At 42.0% G+C, this 19,666-nt stretch overlaps 1 protein-coding gene across 1 annotated transcript in view; it reads left to right on the forward strand.

Moving 5' to 3' along the window:
- The first annotated feature begins 927 nt into the window (after window positions 1–927).
- The window catches only part of znf407 (zinc finger protein 407), a 166,612-nt gene continuing 147,873 nt past the window's right edge, over window positions 928–19,666 (forward strand). Inside the window, exons 1-4 of the mRNA XM_033640767.2 lie at window positions 928–1,197; window positions 4,025–4,756; window positions 5,008–7,251; window positions 14,333–14,447. Of these exons, the coding sequence (XP_033496658.2) occupies window positions 4,084–4,756; window positions 5,008–7,251; window positions 14,333–14,447 (3,032 nt within the window). The 5' untranslated portion in view covers window positions 928–1,197; window positions 4,025–4,083. The remainder of the gene's footprint in view (window positions 1,198–4,024; window positions 4,757–5,007; window positions 7,252–14,332; window positions 14,448–19,666) is intronic.

Raw genomic sequence — 19,666 nt, forward strand, 5'->3', positions numbered from 1 at the left:
TCAAGGCTGCCTGTGGACACCTCAGCGAACCATCAGTCATCCCTGTGATCTATGATAATGTACCAGCTATTGAGCCTTTTGGCAGGTGCAGACCATATTTCACTGTGCATGTGTTTTACCCCAGTGATGTGATGCAATATTATTCTTTTTGACCTCCTTGGTCTGTACATAGATATAAACTGCTCATTCTAAGATAACAAAAACACAATGACTCTCAATTTCATGTGACAACAAACTAACATGACTAACATAATTATGAATATTATATACCATTTCTAGATTTGCCTAAATCCTACTCACTGGACCTTTAAGGCATTTTTATAATTTATAAAGCAACATTTTTATCTTCAAGATCCTCCCCAGGCCGAAGGAAAAGCCTTAGCCTAAAGAAGAGAAAAATGCCTTAAAGAAAAAATGTATATGAAGGAAACCTGAACACGTACATTCACACTATTAAAGACTATCGCACTGTATTTTGTGGTTTGTATTTTCTTTTATTTTCCAAAAACAGACTAAAAGAAATATTTTCTTCACAGTATAGCAACATGGTAAAGACAGTTGGTATTTTGTGTTACATATTTGTATAGACATTTTTAAACTTCAAATAAAAGCACAACTCTATCAACACTACTGCAGAACAGTGACAAAATGTGCTGCATTCACATTAATGATGTCAGTCCTTCGTCATACAATGGTCTTCATCAAGTAACAAACGTAATACCATATCATAATGAAATAGAAATACCCAAATTCAAGAGCAGTAAGTTATTTATTTAAACTTAAACGTAGGCTACAGATTATTTCCATATCTATGCATGATGTTCCGCCTGGCTAACCATGTACTTTGCTGCGATACATGACCTTAAACGCATCACCTCCTGACTGGGTGTGTTGCCACAGTTAAAATTCTGGGCAGCAGCACTGAAAGCTTTCACATTTCCACCCGCGGCGTCCTGGGCAGTCTCTTCAGAGTGTTAAAGTATCACAAATTTCAGTGTGTTGTCTTCACGTTATGTGTTGCTGGCCGTTTTCCCACAGAACTGGAATGCATCATGTGACCAAACCAGCTGAAGAAGGAAAAAAGAGAAGTCGCGCGCACAGGCCGCCTTCTCATGTGACGCATGGCTCACGCTACGGTACGCCATTTGTGTCTAGCAGCAAAAAGCGCGGACAGTAGGAATAGTCGTATAACAAGAGGTAAGTCCAGTTGAGATTTGACTTTATTACCTATTAACTGCTTAAGTTGCTTTTGCTTAAACGACAAATGACTCTCTGGGGTGTTTTCAAGCGCTGTTTCTGCAATATAGAGCAGTGTTTCAGAGGTCGATGTTAGCCTCCTTTTTGGGCCTCTGTGCTGCCGTCGTTTTCCAAACCATGGACCGACATAGACCCGCCTCTGTCCCGCTGTGATTGGACGACACGGCTGATGTAGCAATTTAATTGGACGTGCTGTGCGTATCCACTTGAGAAACATGTCGACACTTAGCAAGTTAGCCGCGATAGCAAGCAGCAGTATCCATAACAACTTCACCCGATATTTGCAGGTTACGGTGAAGGAGCCAGTTACGAGCTAAGAAGAGTTGTCAGCCGGTATTTTACACTGTAACGCTGGACGGTGTGCATTGTCGTCGCAGTCTGAAACATGTTGGGCTAACGTTACTACTCTTAATTTTAAGCTAGTATCGGATGCTCATTAAAAAACACTGGTAATTCATCTAACATAAGATAGCAAGTTCACAGTGTGGCTGTGCTGTGTTTCAAGTCTTGTTCAACGACGACGGAGTTGCACCTCAGTTAGACTCAGCTGTTTCCTTTGTCCCTCAATGAATGTGGTGTTTACAGGTATCAGCTCCTGCCCAGATGCTGTCCGAGGGTACGTGGTGGCAAATCCGCAATGAAAGCATTTACACATGAGCTCGAGATAAATGAAGACCCTTAGTAATTCACCTCTATGTCACACTTCATTTCGGCGTTCAATCAACTTAACCTGAGCGACCAAATGATCACAATCCAACTCGATGTGGTGTTCCTCCTGTTAATCCTGTTGTCATATTGTACCAAAATACCCAGTGGATGGCGGTAGTGAGCTCACTGAGTATGTTCTATTAGTTGGACTTCATTGAAACAAAGTACTCATTGGTTTGACCTTATTATAACCTCTCTGAACCGCTATTACCCTGTATGCTCCTGCATTTACATTTGCAGGTATAAATAGACTGAGGCTTGTCAGTAAAACAAGACATAAGCCACTACACGTAAGTCTAGGTGATGGACAGCATCTAATAGGCCTATAGAGTTCACTTAAGCCCTTACCAATATCAAAAGATGAAATGTAGGTAAAATGTTCAAAAAAATAAAAAATGGGTTGAAACTTAATTGGCCAAGATGATCCCTATATTTTAGACAAACTGTATTATAGTGTTTGAGAAAGCTGCAAATAAACACAAGCAAATTAAGAATCATTTGGTCTGAGTACGTGCATGTGACACAAACAATCATGCTGCAAATACAGAAAATACAAGCAAATAGAGTGACACTTATTGCAAGGGAACTACACCCATTTTCAAAATTAATACATGTTATTCCTGTGGTCTAAGACAGTCCAAAATATGTTAGTATACATGAACAGCCCTCTCTCAAATCCAAAAGCTAGAGTGCTAAAACTCAAATTGTTGATGTCATAGGGTATAAAGTCTGGAGCTGCTCCACAGACAATGACTTGGGAAATATGTCATATATGACACCAAGAGCACCCAGGGGGATGTTCTGTTCAGTGGCTCCCTGTGGCTTTGACAAAAAAATATGCAAAGGAATAATGGTTATTTTTTAACATTTTAATTTTCATTTGTCACCACTGTAAACCTTAAGAAGCTCTTACATTCTCCAACTGTAGAAATGTGAAGCCTATACACCAAATAAGAAAAATGTTTTAACATTTCATCAACTAAAATATGCATCATACATCTATGGCTTTGCCCCTATTCCTTGAAATTTTGCCAGACCTCAATAGCAGTAGCTAGTCTTGAGCGTTCCTAGCTAGGGTGTGGACAGGTTTGTTTGCGTTTACTGCTAACGCAAAAAAGTTTAAGTCCGGAATAACCATAATGAGCCCACTGCAGAGTAGCTACCTTGGGGTAAAACATATTAAAGAATGCTCATTTAGACCTATCAATAATGTTGATAGGCTAATTTAGACTTAATTGGCTGTGTTACCCTCTTATAAAACTCAAATATGTTTTGTGGCTCCAGACAGATTTTTAAAAAGTATTTTGATAAAAATAATGGTTCTTTTGATAGTAAAGGTTGCCGACTTGTGGTGTATGAGTACATTTTCTGTCTCAGAACTGAGAACACCACACTAGAATAAAGCCCTTTTTGGTATAAATAAAGAAAACAAACGTTCTGTGGTTCCACAAGATCAGTTTCAGTTTCTATGGAGCAACTCTAGAGTTTACACTTGATGACACCACAAGATTTAGATTTCTCTGGTTTCTGGCTTTGAGAGAGAGTAGCTCATGTTAACAAATACTGATTGAACGTTTCTAGGCCCTGAAAATAATATATTGGAATTCTTAATTTAGGTGTTGTTCACCTTTAAAATGGAGTGCACCGAGCTGTCTCTGCCACTGTAAAATTAACTTGCATCTTTGCCGTAAAAAAAAAAAAATCTGCTAGTATTGCAACTGTGCAAAGCATTAGGAATATCGTTATGGTTTTTAAACCAGCAATGCCTTTATGCTTTATCAAATGACTGACTCAGATGAACTTGTTTTTCCATTAAATAAGCAGCAAGTCAGCTCAACAAACAACAGTTTGTGCCTTGAAGCACTAGATGGCGACATTTCCATATGTTACAGCAGATTATGCTGTTGAACTACTGATCACTTTTCATAAGCTTGTGGTTAATTGTACAATTTGTGGCAAATGCACTTGACGTGTTTATAGAATTTTTCATTCACTAAAATTGTATTGTAAAATTGTACAATTGAAGATGCCAAGCATGGATTTTGTCTTTTCTTTCCAGGAGTTTGATCCAGTTTTAGTGATCAGCTTCCCTGTTATATAATTATAGCAGGATATGATATGGATAAAACACTGACATCAGAAAAGGAGGCTGTTGAGGGCAAAGTGCCTGACGATGACCCCAATGGGAAGGTGCAGCCAGATGATGTGGAAATGGAGGAAACTAAAGGAGACTCCCCCAGTAGGACTGTGAAGCCTGATGAAGCAGATGAGGAACTCGCTGAGAGCCTGCAGCCAGACTCCGTACCTGAAGATGGGAATAGCCTCTGCACAATTTGTGGCTTCTCCGCCAAAGGTCCAAAATCACTGAAGATTCACTATGCAAGAAAGCATGGGAAGAGCTCAAAGAATACCAACAGAACCTCAAAGCCAGCTGAAGAAAGTGAGAATATCTCTGTCGTGAATCCAGCTGAAATCCAACAGGAAGTCGACATGCACACAGATAGTTCTACTGAAGTTAAACAAAACCAGGAGTCTGATGTTGATGAGCTGAAATCAGCAGCCAGTGACAATGACGTGAACACAAATAGTTTAACTAAAAAGGAAACTGTACTAGACAAACAGCAGGCAGATCAAGAGGAGGCGATCCCTGCTCAAGAGAGAAGAGTAAGCAAGCGAACCCCAAAACCTAAGATGATATATTCCTGCAACTTCTGCGGACAAGAATTTAGGGACAAGTCCCCTCTAGATGTGCATGTCCAGAGATACCACACCAAAGACGCCCCTTACACATGTGAGTATATGCTATTCTCTAGTTCAGTGAAAGTTGGCAGTAATAACTTGTTCATTACATCGAAATGCTCTTTTTGGGAGAGAGGTCACATAATATATAATATTGGTATTAGGTGTATAATTAAAAAAAAATATATAGTTTTTTTCCCAACATCATAGCATGTATTGTTCAATTTGTGCACTTTTTTAACTGAATTGTTTAAATGTATGGTTAAAAAGAGACTTGAAAAATGTATTTGAAATGTCTTTCAGTTGAGGCAGACGAGAACATGGATCAAGAAAAGGCAGCTGAGGATCCTGGCAGCTCTCTGAAGGCTACTCCAACTCGAGTGGCGGTTAAGCGCACACACAGCAGGTTCCAGCTCAAGTGTACCAACTGTGATTTTAGGGTTAGCACCCCTGCATTGCTGGAGAGCCATGTTCGTGTCAAACACCTGAACCAGGAGTGGTACCATTGCAAATTGTGTAATTTCTTTTCGGCCACATCTGCGTGGATGGACGTTCACCTGTCCTCAGAAAGCCACCTGCAGCAGCAGAAAGGGGAGAAAAACCCAGAATCGTTCTCATATGATGTCCACGTTGAGCGTGTAAGCAGGGACTGTGCTGGAGATGGTGCTAATGTGGATGATATGGCTCAGGTGGCTGGCGGAGAAGGGGCAGCTACTTCGACAGGAGGTGATCAGGAGACTGAGGAGGCTGCCAAAGCTGTGTCGGTTGAGGAGGAAGATTCAGAGCTTGAATCTCCCAGAAAGAAAAGAGGAAGACCAAAGCTAGGGTCCACAACAACTTGTGGATACTGTGGCCTGGTAGTGTCCAACGCTACTAACCTCAGTGTCCATGTCCGCCGTAAACACAGCAAGGAGTATGGCTACAGCTGCACTCTGTGCAACTACAGCTGCGTGACCAAAGGAGACATGGATCGTCACTGTTTCACAAAGAAACATGTCAAACGGGCACAAGAGTGTGCAAATAAGAACGTAGCCAACAATCACACGAGTGCATCACCGCAGGAACCCACAACTCCACAAGCCCAGGAACCAAACATAGCCTCGCACACCACAGACAAAGAGCCAGAATCTGACAACACAACCTCCAAAGAAAACAGTGGAGAAGAGCAAACTCAGTCAGACAGCCAGAAAAAAAGCAAATACGACTCTGTTAATGCTTGCAGCCATTGCGATTTTGTAGCTCAGTCGGTCCCTTCGCTCCATCTTCACGTCAAGAGAAAGCACACCAAAGATTTCGAGTATGTCTGTCTAGCCTGTAGCTACTACGCCGTAACGAGCCGGGAAATGTCTCGCCATGCCAACACGGAAAAGCACAAACAGAAAAGCCAGAAATACCTGGAACCGCTAGGGAGTGAGGGACAGAGAGCTTTGGAAGATCCATTGAAGCTGAAAGAGGTCATTGAGCTTGTGGGGGAAAACTCTAACCCTGAATGTGAAGCTCTTAGCCCCACAGAAGAGTCTGACTCTTGTTCTGATGACATCCAAGCTGTGGTAATTCAGAGTACAGCTGCACCCTCTGTCACCACAGAGCCTGTCGATGCTGTAGCAAGCGTGGCTGGTAGTGCAGATGAGAAGCAAACAGAGAGTAATACATCTTCCAGTATTAGTGAACCAGATCCAACCAATGAGTCAATTAGACCTGCAGCAGTTTGTGAACCCCAGCAGGCTCCAGCAGAACTTCAGCCTGCAGCGGATCAGTCCACACAGCAAGAGTGCCAGGAGGCAGAGGGCAAAAAAGTGGATGACGAGCACTTGAATGCAGATGAGATGATTTTAGATGTAAAAAGTGACGGCTCTCATTCAGATACACAGATGTCCAAAGCCATTCCCTTTGATGCCTGCATTGTTTCCATGAAGGCCCTTGCTGAGCAGGAGCAGGAGCTGCAGGAAGGTCTGGCTCTAGAAGGCGAAGCTGCTGTGATATGTCTGACCGGAGGATCGCCTGTGCCCTCTGGCTTCCAGCCCCCCAATTCCACATATATCAAGAAGCTCAAACAAAAGGAAATGAAAATTAGAGAGGAAGTCAAAGTAAACTCTCGTATACGCTGCGAGGACTGTGGCTTTATGGCCGACGGCATCAGTGGCCTCAACGTCCACATCTCAATGAAACACCCATCCAAGGAGAAGCATTTCCACTGCTTAGTGTGCGGCAAGTCCTTCTACACCGAGAGCAACCTGCACCAGCACTTGACCAGCGCCGCCCACCTCCGCAACGAGCAGAACAGCGTGGAAGAACTGCCCGAAGGGGGCGCAAGCTTCAAGTGTGTGAAATGCACTGACCGCTTTGAGTCAGAGCAGGAACTGTTTGTTCACATCAAGGAGAAACATGAGGAGCTTCTGAGGGAGGTCAACAAGTACGTGTTGGAGGACACAGAGCAGATCAACCGCGAGCGCGAGGAGAACCAGGGCAGCGTGTGTAAATACTGTGGCAAGGTGTGCAAGAGCAGCAACTCTATGGCCTTCCTGGCACACATTCGCACACACACTGGTAAGCATCCTGCTTTTCTTTACTCACACTCTTCCTCTTACTCTGTGTATCTTTCACACACATATACTCAGTATGCACACACCAGTTCAGTATGTATGCCGTGTAAAAGCAGGTCAAAGCTATTATCCCTCATTTAATGTACAGTTTGAAGACTTAAAGGAGCGCCCGAACCCTTACAGCTCCACTACAAGTTTGTTAAGCACCACATGACAACACAGCATTGGGAAGGTGTTTATAATGCTTTGCTTTTTATTTCATCTCTCTGCAAATATTTGAATTGGGTATCTTGATAACACATACTTCAATGCATTGTGCCACAATTTATAAACTCATTTGGACCATAAATAATATTTTGATCTGAAAAATGTAAAAATACCTGCACTTACATGCAATCTTACAACTTAACAGCAGCTGCATAAATCACCTCACCTCTGGTGACTGATATGAGGCCTGTTAATGCCTTATGGGGACCTAAACGCATCAGCTTTTACCAAAAACAATAATCTCTTTGTGTAGCTGCTCAGCTATTAGGCCTTTGTTTTTAGGTACAACACAGCCTCTTCTTTGGCAGCTCAAGCTAATGTTAAGGCTACTATCTACTGCAGCCAGGTAATAGCTGTTTCAGTAGAGGTGAAGGTAAAGACTGATTGAGCTTCAGACCAGCAGGAGAGACGCTAATGGACCCCAGATTGGGATTCCCTGAGCAACGCTTGGTCAGAGACATGTGCGACTCATAATTGATGTGTCCATTACCAAGACTCAGTTGTAATTATAGTCAATAAGTCTCTGTAAATGTGTTAAAGCTTAGGCTAAAAGCATTGGAGGTCCAAAGAGAGGTGGGCTAATAATTTAAAATAATCAATGCAGACGTATTCAAAGCCTTTAATTTCCCCAGTGTCTGTACGTCCATGTTTGTGTATAAGTGTGTGAGCACTCGTATACCCAGCGAACGTGTGTATATGTCAGCCTTCATGGCTAGCTGATTATCCTCAATCCATTAAGATTTATCTTGTCATTTATAATGCAAAGCAGGGCTGCGTCGGTCAGGCCTTCAGCAGGGAAATGTCCGGCAGGTTAAGAACATAGGGCGCTCCATTACTTTTCCCTGACCATGTGTATTAATTGCTTTTAAAATCAACTTAATGCAGGAACGAGATGTGAGGGCGCCATCAATAAATGCCCTTCTCTGCCTCCTTTGGTTCATCCCCCTTTCAGCCCAAACTTTAATGGGACTTTAATTGAAGTCTTTGCTCTGTGCTTACCGTGTGTGTACATGATTGTATGTGTCTTTGTGTGTGTGTGAAGTGTCTGTTGAGTCAGAGATAAAACAGGATGTTTCCACTTTGAGACTCAGTGACAGGGGATGGTTTGTGTAGGCATTGTAGCTTTCTGTTTGCAAACCTGGCGATAATATTCCCTCAGTGTCCCCACTGAATACTGCTGTAGTTCTTAAAACAGTGTGCTGATTTCACTCTATTATGTCATCATAAATGCAATGGGCTAAAAATGTGCTGCAGTAAAATATACTTTGAGGGATAAACAATGTATTTGCCGGGGCAGAGTAATAATTTCACTTTAAGGAAACTTGAACATTTTTTGTTCTTTTATGTAGTGTGTATGCCAGTCACCTTGTCTGCCCAAAGTCAGATTGCTTACTGCTAAAATCAGATTGCTTAAAGCTGTAAGGATTGGAGGTTAAACTCCTGATGATTAATGTTGAGCCACCACTTTCTTCTTATTAATGAATAGTCTATATGTATTCATAATTTTACCCTGTGTCATAATTCTTGAGTTTTGAGGTCACTTACTTAGTGTTACTTAAGAAAATGAAAGCTGTGACACTGAGGTCTCAACAGATGGCTTCAAGTCAAGGGCACATTCTGACGTTTCAAATGATGAATGCTTTGTTTTAAGGTTTACCTCTTTTTATTCAATTGAGTTATGGTCTTGTTTATGAGATTACTTTCCTTTATGCTGTTCTTATTTGTGGAAAGCACCTATTTCTCTTCATTTTTTGACAACATATGCCAGTTGTTATTATTGCTAAGTTCTCTCATTACAGTGAATTATTCACCTTTTATGTGGTGGTCATTTATTCTGGGAGTTTGTTTGTGGGGCTGTGGAGCTGCACGGTGGGGGTCTGCCAGTTTCTGGGCTGGGAGCACATCCAGATCCTTTTAATTAAGACCTAGTTTTTATTCACTTGATTAATCAGTGAAATCAGGAGACGGTAGTGGGAGGCTGCACACAGATTTGTCAATTTGTCCCTTAAAGGAAACGCGTACACATGCTTGCATTTTGCCAATGAGGGTACAGCTGGAATTTGCATTTTGAGGTAAATTGGTCACTTTTTCACTGGAGTGAGCTGTCTGACCTCAGACTGAGCCTTAAAGTAATGGACACACACGCCATGAATGCACGTTCACACACAGGATGTGATGTGTGTTTGTAGAAATAACTTAAAAGTAAAACTGTAGAACACGTAAAACTTAGAAGTATATGGGCTTTTGATACAGAAGTTCCTCAGCTCCTGAAATCCTTGAAGTTATTTAGTGTTTTCCCTCAGGATTTGATACTTTATCAAGTATAAAAGTATTTCAAAGCAAGTTAAGAACATCGTGGGACAAATTGTAAATACAATGCCAAATGAGGTTTCAAGAATGATTTGTCTGCATGAGTTCTACATCAACCACCACCATCGCTCACCATCCAGCTTATCAATGCATGGGGTTGCAAGGACTAAAACAAATGGACCAGATTGAGAAAGACAAGAGAAAAGTTGAAGGATGAACCAAAGTGAAAATATAAAGACTGGGACAAGACTGAAGTATTTACAGCTCTAGATGTAATAGCTGTTTTTCTTTGCCAGTTCCTCCTGCTGCAGCACTCACCATGCAGGCAGTGGAGGGACTGGTTAAATAGTCTTTACAGAGGGAGGTCCCTAGGCTTCACAAGTGGATGAGCTGGCACAGGACCACAGGAAAGTACTGAAGGACAACTCATCTCTCAGGAGAACAGTTGGGGAGCTGGAGTGGGAGCTGGCCAAACTTCGTGAGGACAACAAGTCTTTCAGACAGGCTCTCAAGAGGATGGGGGAGAGTGAAACCCCAGTGACAACAGTTGCGACCACGACTGTGAGCAACAGCTTTTTACTCCATCACAAGAGCAGTTGTCCCCGTTGCGCCTTTCACCCTCTCCCTAGCCCCCCACGGACAATGGCCTGTAGCTCATCCTCAATGTGTGCGGAGCCACAATATTCACCTCACTTACCATTGTCACCAAACGGGGAATCCTCTTGTACCTCTACACTGGCTGTACGAATATCATCGACCCTTAATGCCCTACCAGACATGCAGACAGATATCAAAAGCAAATTGAGAGCAAAACAAAATGGACCAGACATGGATCCAGAGGTAGAAGACAACAGTTTTCGAGTTACAAAACACAAAGATGGCTGCCGGCGCCCAGATCATTATGCCCTCAGAATGTTTATGATGATTGTGGCCTTTTCCATATACCTGTCATGGGCACAGAAAGTGAATTGGAATGGGTTGCATGGCCGTCCCAGAAACGTTATTTTTAAGTTCAAGGAGCTTCTTCAGCACTGTTAAGAACTTTTCAGTCAACGAATGGAAAGACATTAGAGACTGTGGTAATGAAAGACTGAGAAACCCCAGCAAGGGTGAAAAAGTTTTAGGCTATTGTAAAAGACTGAGGCCTACTGTACATGCCACTTTGTCTTCAGGATAATGACGATGACATTGCTTTACAGTAAATCATTTTGATGGTGCTTGCTCATTTTTAAATAACTTCCTTACTAGAAAATTCCGGTTTTCTTTGTTTTAGTGTAATTATATGCATATTTATGGGACTACGCCTGTAAGCCTGTATAAACAACATACATACATTTTGATTTGTACTGCTTATGTTGTGAAATGGCATATCTAGCAGCTGTTTGGGGTTTCTTTGGAAGGGAGCGTGGTTCAACTTGTCTTCAGCTATTTGAGATACTTCAGTTTCTAGGCCTTTTCCATGACACTGCCATACCACGGTTAAGTAGAAGTACCCAAAGTTGCATTGCAGAAAAGTATATTCCTTTGTGCTACTAATGGGCCATCAGTTCGACATTCCTCAGCCATATATAATTCCCCAACTGCGCAGTATATGAACAGGCGTGTGCGCCAATGTCACTGACAGAATGAAAACTCATCTGCAGCCTTTCTCTTCCAATTTCACACATGAAGTTCAGTTTGTTGATCATGAGGACGACCAATGAGCTTGGGAAAACAGTTGTGTAATGTATACTTTGGCTTTGGTGGAAACTTTCTAAAGTTAAAAAAAAAAAACCTGTCAGTGTCAAGATTATCTTGACTTTGGCTTGAATCTCTGATAGTATATACAAGATATAAGTGAGGTTTGGAATAGCAAGCATTTAAGCAGCAGGGTGTCAAATGAAAGACACTGATAAGTTATGTTATGGGAAATGAAGGATCCAGTGTTTTTGGAGTTATACCCGTATTAGGGGCCACTTTAATACAGCCGCATATTTTAAAAGTTTGCTGCTTTTATTTACTTGAGACAGTTTCCAGACACCATGAAACTTTTTTGTTTGCGAGGCAGGAGAAATGCTTGTCTCTCCCTCCCCTCAACTGTAGCTCACAGTTTCAGTATATTTCTGATATGTTTGTGCTGATGTTCACGGGTGAAGTCTCCCCATATAGGATCATATGGCACTGCATTAGCCATGTTCTAATCCACTCACTGTTTAATACATCTGTTGGTTGGTTACAGTAACTGAAAACAATGTGACAGACAAAAATAAATTTTGACTGGATATCTGTAACCCTGTGTCTGACAGATTATGATATACAGTGTGAGCTGTGTACACTGTGTGGCCGACCCGCAGCAGAGGAAGTAGGACACTCTCAAGTGCTAATGTTGTATATCTGCTGGTCATAGAAAATAACAAAGCAGACATTTACTGATATGAAATTATCATGTATGATTGTCTTCATCCAAACCTGAAGATTAAAGCCAAGGTCATGACAGGAGTGTGTGGCATGTGCAAGGCTTAAGATATCACCTTGTGTGTGTGTGTGTGCGTGTGTGTGCGTGTGTGTGCGTGTGTGTGCGTGTGTGTGCGTGTGTGTGCGTGTGTGTGTGTGTGTGTGTGTGTGTGTGTGTGCGCGTGTGCGCCTGGAGTGAAACATTACATGAGGTTCTTTTCTCCTCTCAGGAAATGAATTAGTCATTCTCTGTCTCATCTGGGATGTGCGGGAGCCACATCGCCCCTATGTGGATGGCAATATTAATTTAACATGACACTGCATTGATGGTCAATTTCAGTTTCATGGAGGCTGTTTAAGTGGAGTGGTGGAGTATTAATGTGATAAGATGTGGGAACTGAGGGACGTTACATCTCTCTCCTTTCTGCCATGTCTCATACTCAGCCAGCCATCTGGACAAATCAGCTCCCCACACGCCTCTCTCTCACCTCAACTTTAGGTTGTGTGTGTGTGTGTTTGAGTGTGAGAATGATTGTCTCTCCTTCTGTTTGTCCATGGGTGGTTATGTCTTGTGAATTTAATGCGTGTGTCTGTATGCACATGCATAGGTGTGAGGTGGGGCTTTGAATCTAGATCTAGGTATGTGTAGGTGTGATGGTGGGTGCGGTGTGAGTGTGCATGTCTGTCTTTTTTGTTTTTTTATGGGTGTTGATGATTGTGTGATTTATTTTTTAAGTGTGTGTGAAAGTGTCTGCACATTTAGGTGTGAAGTGTGTAGTTATGTATAGGGATTGTATGTGTTTATCTGCCTGTATTTGTTCTTGTGTGTGTGTGTGTGTGTGTGTGTGTGCCCCTGTGACTGTGTGTGGTGATTTGTGTGTATGTGTGTAGTATACTGTAGGGACATGTGAAATGAAGAGGCTGGCTTTGCGTTTGACCATGTGTGGATCCCCCCCCCCCCCCCGCCTCCTGTGTTTATGGGCCTTGTTAGCACGGGGTTGCCTTTCAATCTTCGTTACCGGCTTAAAATTCGATGTGTCGTACTTCCAGCTCACAGCAAGTGAACCGTGTATGAACGAATTAGTAATCTACACAAAGTGCTTAATCAAATCAGCGGCTGCCCCTGGAATAAATATTGTAGAACGTCTTGGGATATTCACTGCGAGAGGGTGAGGGTTTGCTCAAAGATGCGTACATGGATATACCAGGCTGCCACTTAGATTTGAGTGTCGCACTGTGTGATGCTGGCCCGAATCTGGCCCAGCCTGACAAACAAAATATCCCTTTCATTTTGCCAAATTCATATATTAAATTTTGGAGCTAAAGTGTTGGCTGCACAGCAAATTATTTTGCTCAATTTAGAGTTTGGTATTATTTTTGAAACCATATAAATAAGTGATTTTGACCAAGATATCCGTTTTACTGCTTAATGCTGAAGGACCCAGTTTCCTCTTTTAACTCAGTGGATGTTTATGCGTCACACAGATAGCGCACGCATCAGCCCGCGCAGCTCTGCCCTTAAATGACGGATGGCAGGCAGAGGCTCTGCCACTCTCTCAAACGCTACCCCGCCCCCTGGACTTATTAATGACAATAATTAGGGAGAAACCTCCCTGAGAAGCCCGCCAGAGTGATTAGTGCTTTAATGATGGAATGGGAGGTAGTGAGCGCACACAGAATTGATTTACGTATTCGCCCTGACCTTTGGAATCCAATTTACGCATCCACAGGCAAAGCAAGAGTAGGTAAGAGATGAAGGAGAGTGACAAGGATAGATAGAGAGTGAAAGAAGAGGACGCCTGGCACTCGGAGTGTGACTGTAGTTTTTATGGGGACTGTAGTAAGGGCATCTGTTTTTATAATTCTGAAGTCATTTTGTGGCTGTAAAGTAGGTTGAAGTCCTAGCACAAGACTAATAACAGTCTTACATGCCTGGCATTGAAAAATGATCTGTAATGTAAAATCACATTTCTGCCCAGCGGGTATATAGTCATGTTTTATTAAAATTGCCACCTCTTTCTTTCAAACATAACATTATTGTTTGATATGAACTCTCTCTATACTTTGTTTTGCAGGATCCAAGCCTTTTAGGTGTAAAATCTGCGACTTTGCAACTGCTCAGCTAGGAGACGCTAGGAACCACGTCAAGAGACACCTTGGCATGAGAGAGTACAAATGCGACATCTGTGGGTGAGTTACAAAGACTAACATCTTTTTAAAAGAATTGAAAACACTTTTTTTTTTATAAAGTAAGGATGGTATTGTATACTGGGAAGGAGTGAACCTGACATTGGCAAAGTGTGGAACAAAGTCTTTGCTATGGAACAACTTAAGCAAGTTTGGAGACACTGTCAAATCATTAGAGACCTGAACATTCAAACTGAGAGTCTGGTACTTTTTCACCCTTTAAAAAAGAGTGTGCCCCAAGTCAAGTATTTAAATGTGTGTAGGTTAGCATTAAACTGATGATGTTACAAGTTATAGGGCCAGAAACAACCTTGTGAGAATCAGCCTGATCAGGTAAGTCAGGGCCAATAAGTGAACATTTATTTAGATGATGACATGAACTGTCCTGCTGTCTATGGAAGTGTCTCATATTCATTTGAAAACAACCTCAAAGTATCTAAAATGTGTCCTGTAGCTTATCCCTACGACTATCAAATACAATTGGATGTTATGACATCAACATTTTTTTCCTGAAGGTGAGGAATGAGGTACAACACATATACTATGAGATACTGGCGGACTGTGAATCGACTGGGAGGGAGCCACCATGCACATTTCCATGTCATTTCAACAATATTGTCAGTTTTCAAAGTAGGATACTTTTAACATACAGACACACTGAACATTGTGCAACACTTGTATGTAAAAATAACTATTGTTACCAGAGATAAAATTAGTCCTAGCACATTAAATTTAAGGCCTACATTTACATGACAGAATCTTGTGAAAAGAAAAAGAAGTTTCTCTTTTAGAAAAAGTGCAAATGGAGCTTTGAGTAGCTTCTTTCTTTCTTTCTTTCTTTCTTTTAATAATATTAACAGCAGAGAAAGCTGACTCACAGTTGTAAGTCGACTCAAATGTGGTAAAGGTGTTTTGTGCTACTTTGGTTAGACCAGGTAGAACAGTTTCAGTCTCTAGCCAGATGGTAACAGAGTCAGTTGCTCTCCATGCTGTCATCACTCTCACATCTCTCTTATGTTTTCTGTGGTAAACAACTGATTTGACTGGCTCAGTTGAGTGAAGCTATTGCCATATTACTGTAGTTAGCCGTGTCTGCGGTCTATAGTCAAGACCATCTGACAAAAACAATGCTCCATAAAGACTATTTATTATCATTAACTGGTCATGGTTCTGGATAGAACCGCCACCTTGTCCAGGTCTGGACTGCTGTGCGCCATTTTATAATGCTCTGTTTAGGAGGAATTTGGTGGAGTTTCAAGGACAGCTGCCATATATCCTGAATTGAGAGTTGAAACATAGAAACAAACACCAGACACATCCAGTGAAGGGTTATATTCCTCCCCTTTCATATTGGTGTCTAAGGAATGAGCTGCTAATTATCTATTGTATGGACCACCTTAAATTGCATTTGTCTCAAGCCAATTCATAATGCAATCCAGTTTAACCCCGCCTACCCACAAGTGGTTCTAATTTGATTTAGATTCCTTGTCAAAATTGTGAGATTTCAATCTCTAAACAAAAACATTACAAAGTATGCACAAATGAGCTGCTAATATTATTTGTGTGTCTTTAGAGAATCTTGGTTTCATAAGTTTAAATTGTATCTAAAAAGGGTAAGAACACATCAGTTAATGTGATATTTGTACACCACATGGAATAAAGTCAAACTTGAAAGGTTTTGGCACATTTAATATTCGGGTTGAAACTCTAAATACATAGGCTATTATTTATTTAGGACATAAAGCAATCAATTTAAAGACATTTAACATTGACAAAAACTGGCCGCAGTCCAAAAACTATCCAAAGAATTTCATTATAGTATCACCTTAATGTGTGAAAAGACTTTCTTTAACCTTTAAGTGCTCCCAGGCCTTTCTTAACAAGACGAATGTATTGCTCCCAGTCAACTTTCTCCATGAATTAAAGGTAAAAGAAATGGAGTTTATTTTACCTTCCTTATCGTTTCAGCTGTACAAATAATCCTAATTGGAAGTTTATGTAGGTAACCGCGAGCCTATAAATACCCAGTAGTGCAAGAGTACAGTTATTATCCCACTACCTTGTACCCCCTACATGTAGACCATATGTTGTGTTCAGCTCGTTTCATTCCCGTGGTAGACCTCCTCACTGCCTTGCCATGTTCAAATGGACGTGTTAAGCTGTTTAACATGCAGTTGGGGAATAGAGTAAATTGTGGGATTTCCAGCTTTGTGCCATCGAGCTTCTGCGGCTACACTCTCGCTAAGATGAAGACATATGTAGAGTTATTAGTTTCTCCCTCTGTGTAATTCTGTGTAAACCGTTCCATTTAGTTCAGTCGCGGGCCGATTTTGTTCTTCTAAAGCCAAGCAGAGCAAACGTGTTTATTTGCTCCTGCTGATGTTCGCAAACATATTACAGCAGGAGCAAACAAGCTTTGGTTTAAACACAGCTTCTCCTTTAATGAGAGGAAAGGCTCATGTTTCACAAACCCTCCAGCTGAAAACCCCTCTTCTCCCAAGTGCTGCAGATGTGTCGGGCTTTGACCAAGCGTCGAGCTTTACATACACACACACACACACACACACACATACACGCACATACATACAGAACACTTCCCCGATATGCCTTTAAATGGGACTACTAAATACAGCCCCCGGTTTCACAAATCATGTGGATGGAGGAGCCGTGTGCTGCCAGTGCCAGCCACTGGTGACAAATCGGCCCTGTGTGTGCTTTCAGTACTGACTGATCACCAGGCCATCCCTCCTCTTGACTAAAGAGCAGCAAACACAAAGAAACCCCCAGAAACACCCTCATTAAGGCCAGAGCCATACATACACAGAGCCCGCTCCCCTTCCCAAACTTCTCCCGTCTGATGATATGTCCTTAACCTGAATCTAAAGCACCTTACTAATGGATGGCCATGTTTTGGGTACAATATTTAAAGTGAGATTATAGCGCGATTAAGTTCTGCGTTCTCCGGCGGATACTAATGACGGCAACATTTCGTAACAAAAAAAACTTTTTCTGGATTTTGTTTATAATCACCATTAATCATTTCAATTAAAACAGGACTATGTTTAGACTGCCTTTTCTACAATATAAGATTTAGGTTTCATTAATTTTTTTCATGACTCTTGGGCCTCCATGGGGCGTGGAGTTTTGCTGGTTTAGTTTATTGCCATTTTGTTCAATGCATCGGCTCAGCATATTGTTTGAATGTTTTTTCTTTTCCTTAAAAATCCCACCCCCCTTGAATGCCATCGATTGCCGTGTTTTCCTTGTTAAAGTTTCAGACTAGAAGATTATCTCGGCTCTGACACTGTGATTGAACGGATGTGCTGCACCTCGGCTGTCCACCTCACTTTAGCTTCGGCTCGCTGCCGCTGGTCTCCCCTTTCAGGAGCGGGGGAGGGGGGAACTTGTTGATAGTTAAAGATCATATTGTTGTGGCATTTAATTAACAAATGCAAATGCAGGGCCAGGACAGATTGGAACCCTTGACCATGCTGCCAATCAAACCTGAGTGGGCTGGTCAGTGCCTCGCTCATCATTGCTAACACTTTATAGGCTTTCTGTCTCTGCCTCGCCATTTTCTTTCACTTCCTCCGCACATCTGTGTCCATGTTTCTACCTATCTGTTTGCCCGTATGTGTCTTCATTTGAAAACAGCCTGATCTGTCTTAATTTGCTTATAAAGAACTCTTAAGGTGCAAAAACAGCAGAAAAACACAAATTGGCTGTTGGCATACAAGATAAGATTTCTCATATTTAATTGGTTAAAAAAATTCTCCAGCATGTGAGACGGTGGATTCTTGCATTTCCTCACGGCGCGTTTTGTCCACAGTGGGGCTCGGCCACTTAATGAGCCTCCTCCTCCTCTCCTCCATCATCTAACAGAAAGGCCCTGGATTCAGCATTTCCACCCTCCCGCTCTCTCGTCCTCCCCAAAGATGCAATGGACATCCAATGCTGTTGTAGGTGTTAAATTATGCATAAACAGTCTAAATGCTTTGAGGCATTGGTTTAATATCTCAGCCCGGGCCTTAGAAGTATTAACACTATCATGGACATGGATTGTCCTCTTGTGGACTGCCGTTTTATGATTATGGGTCATAAGCTGCCCGTGTCCTAGTGTCACTTCAGGAATTTGAACAAAACTTAAAAACCTTTGCTTTCTTGCAACACAAAAGTTTGCAGCGTGCTAAAGTTTGTCTCCTCTGTGGAGGAGGATGCATTGTGTTTTTCCCTCCCTCCCTTCCTTGTCTCAGTTTTCTTGACTTAGTGTTGGAGGGAGTATATATAGTCATGATTTCATGTTGGGTGTTGTGTGTGTGATTTGACTGTTAACAGGATGGGGCTGGCTCATGTCAGGGTTTTTATGTCCCCCCTGTCTTGTGAGATTGTCTGGTCTGTTCCCAGAATAGCCCATCAGTTCCGCCCTGCGTGGCTCATCCGCTGTAATGTGCCTTAATGCCCGGGCCTGTATGAGTAGTGTGAGGCCTGGCAGTGACAGTGGAGGAGCATCTTAGCTTGCTGCTTATCCAGAGAAAGCCGTCACTTAACTCAGCCCCTCTATTGTCTATCCACACCCCTCTCCTTCTCCCCTGACGTGATTCTCTATAATCCTCAAACAGATTCTGGTTAGAACTCCCTGAGAACTATTTTTATGTTTTTTTTTCTACCCTTCCTCCCATTTAAACATTAATGGTTGTTGCAGATGAAGAGAGGGATCCCTATGAGGATGATTATAATGTCACTCCACTGATCTCCCGCCGCCCCGAAATAATTGTACATCATCGCTTCATAACGTGTCAGAGGGACACGTTGGTGGCGTGCAATTAAAACCGCAGAATATAATACACCAAATTACTGCCTGTCAGGCCTATGAACAACACACTCGGTATTTGAGTTACACTTAATCATCATGTACATTAGCGATTTCGCTAAGATCCCTCCACCCCACCCCCTCCGCTCGTACAGCAAGGGCGTGAAACACACTGCTCCTTACAGGCTGAGGGATTGTGTCTGATACAACAGCTCTAGGGTAGCTACGCATTTATGTTAGAGTTGGACCTTTTGAAAGCTCGTAGTGTCCTAAATGATTTAGCTGTGTGTGACCAAGAGCGTGCACCATGTGTTGGCAGGAACTGGAAGCAGGGATTTTGAATTCATTAATGCACAAGAGATGTAAACACTGGATATTTTCCTCAGATAATTCAGATCCAATAAGTCTTTTG

Source organism: Epinephelus lanceolatus, chromosome 10 (assembly GCF_041903045.1).
Source record: "Epinephelus lanceolatus isolate andai-2023 chromosome 10, ASM4190304v1, whole genome shotgun sequence".
Taxonomy (NCBI): Eukaryota; Metazoa; Chordata; class Actinopteri; order Perciformes; family Serranidae; genus Epinephelus; species Epinephelus lanceolatus.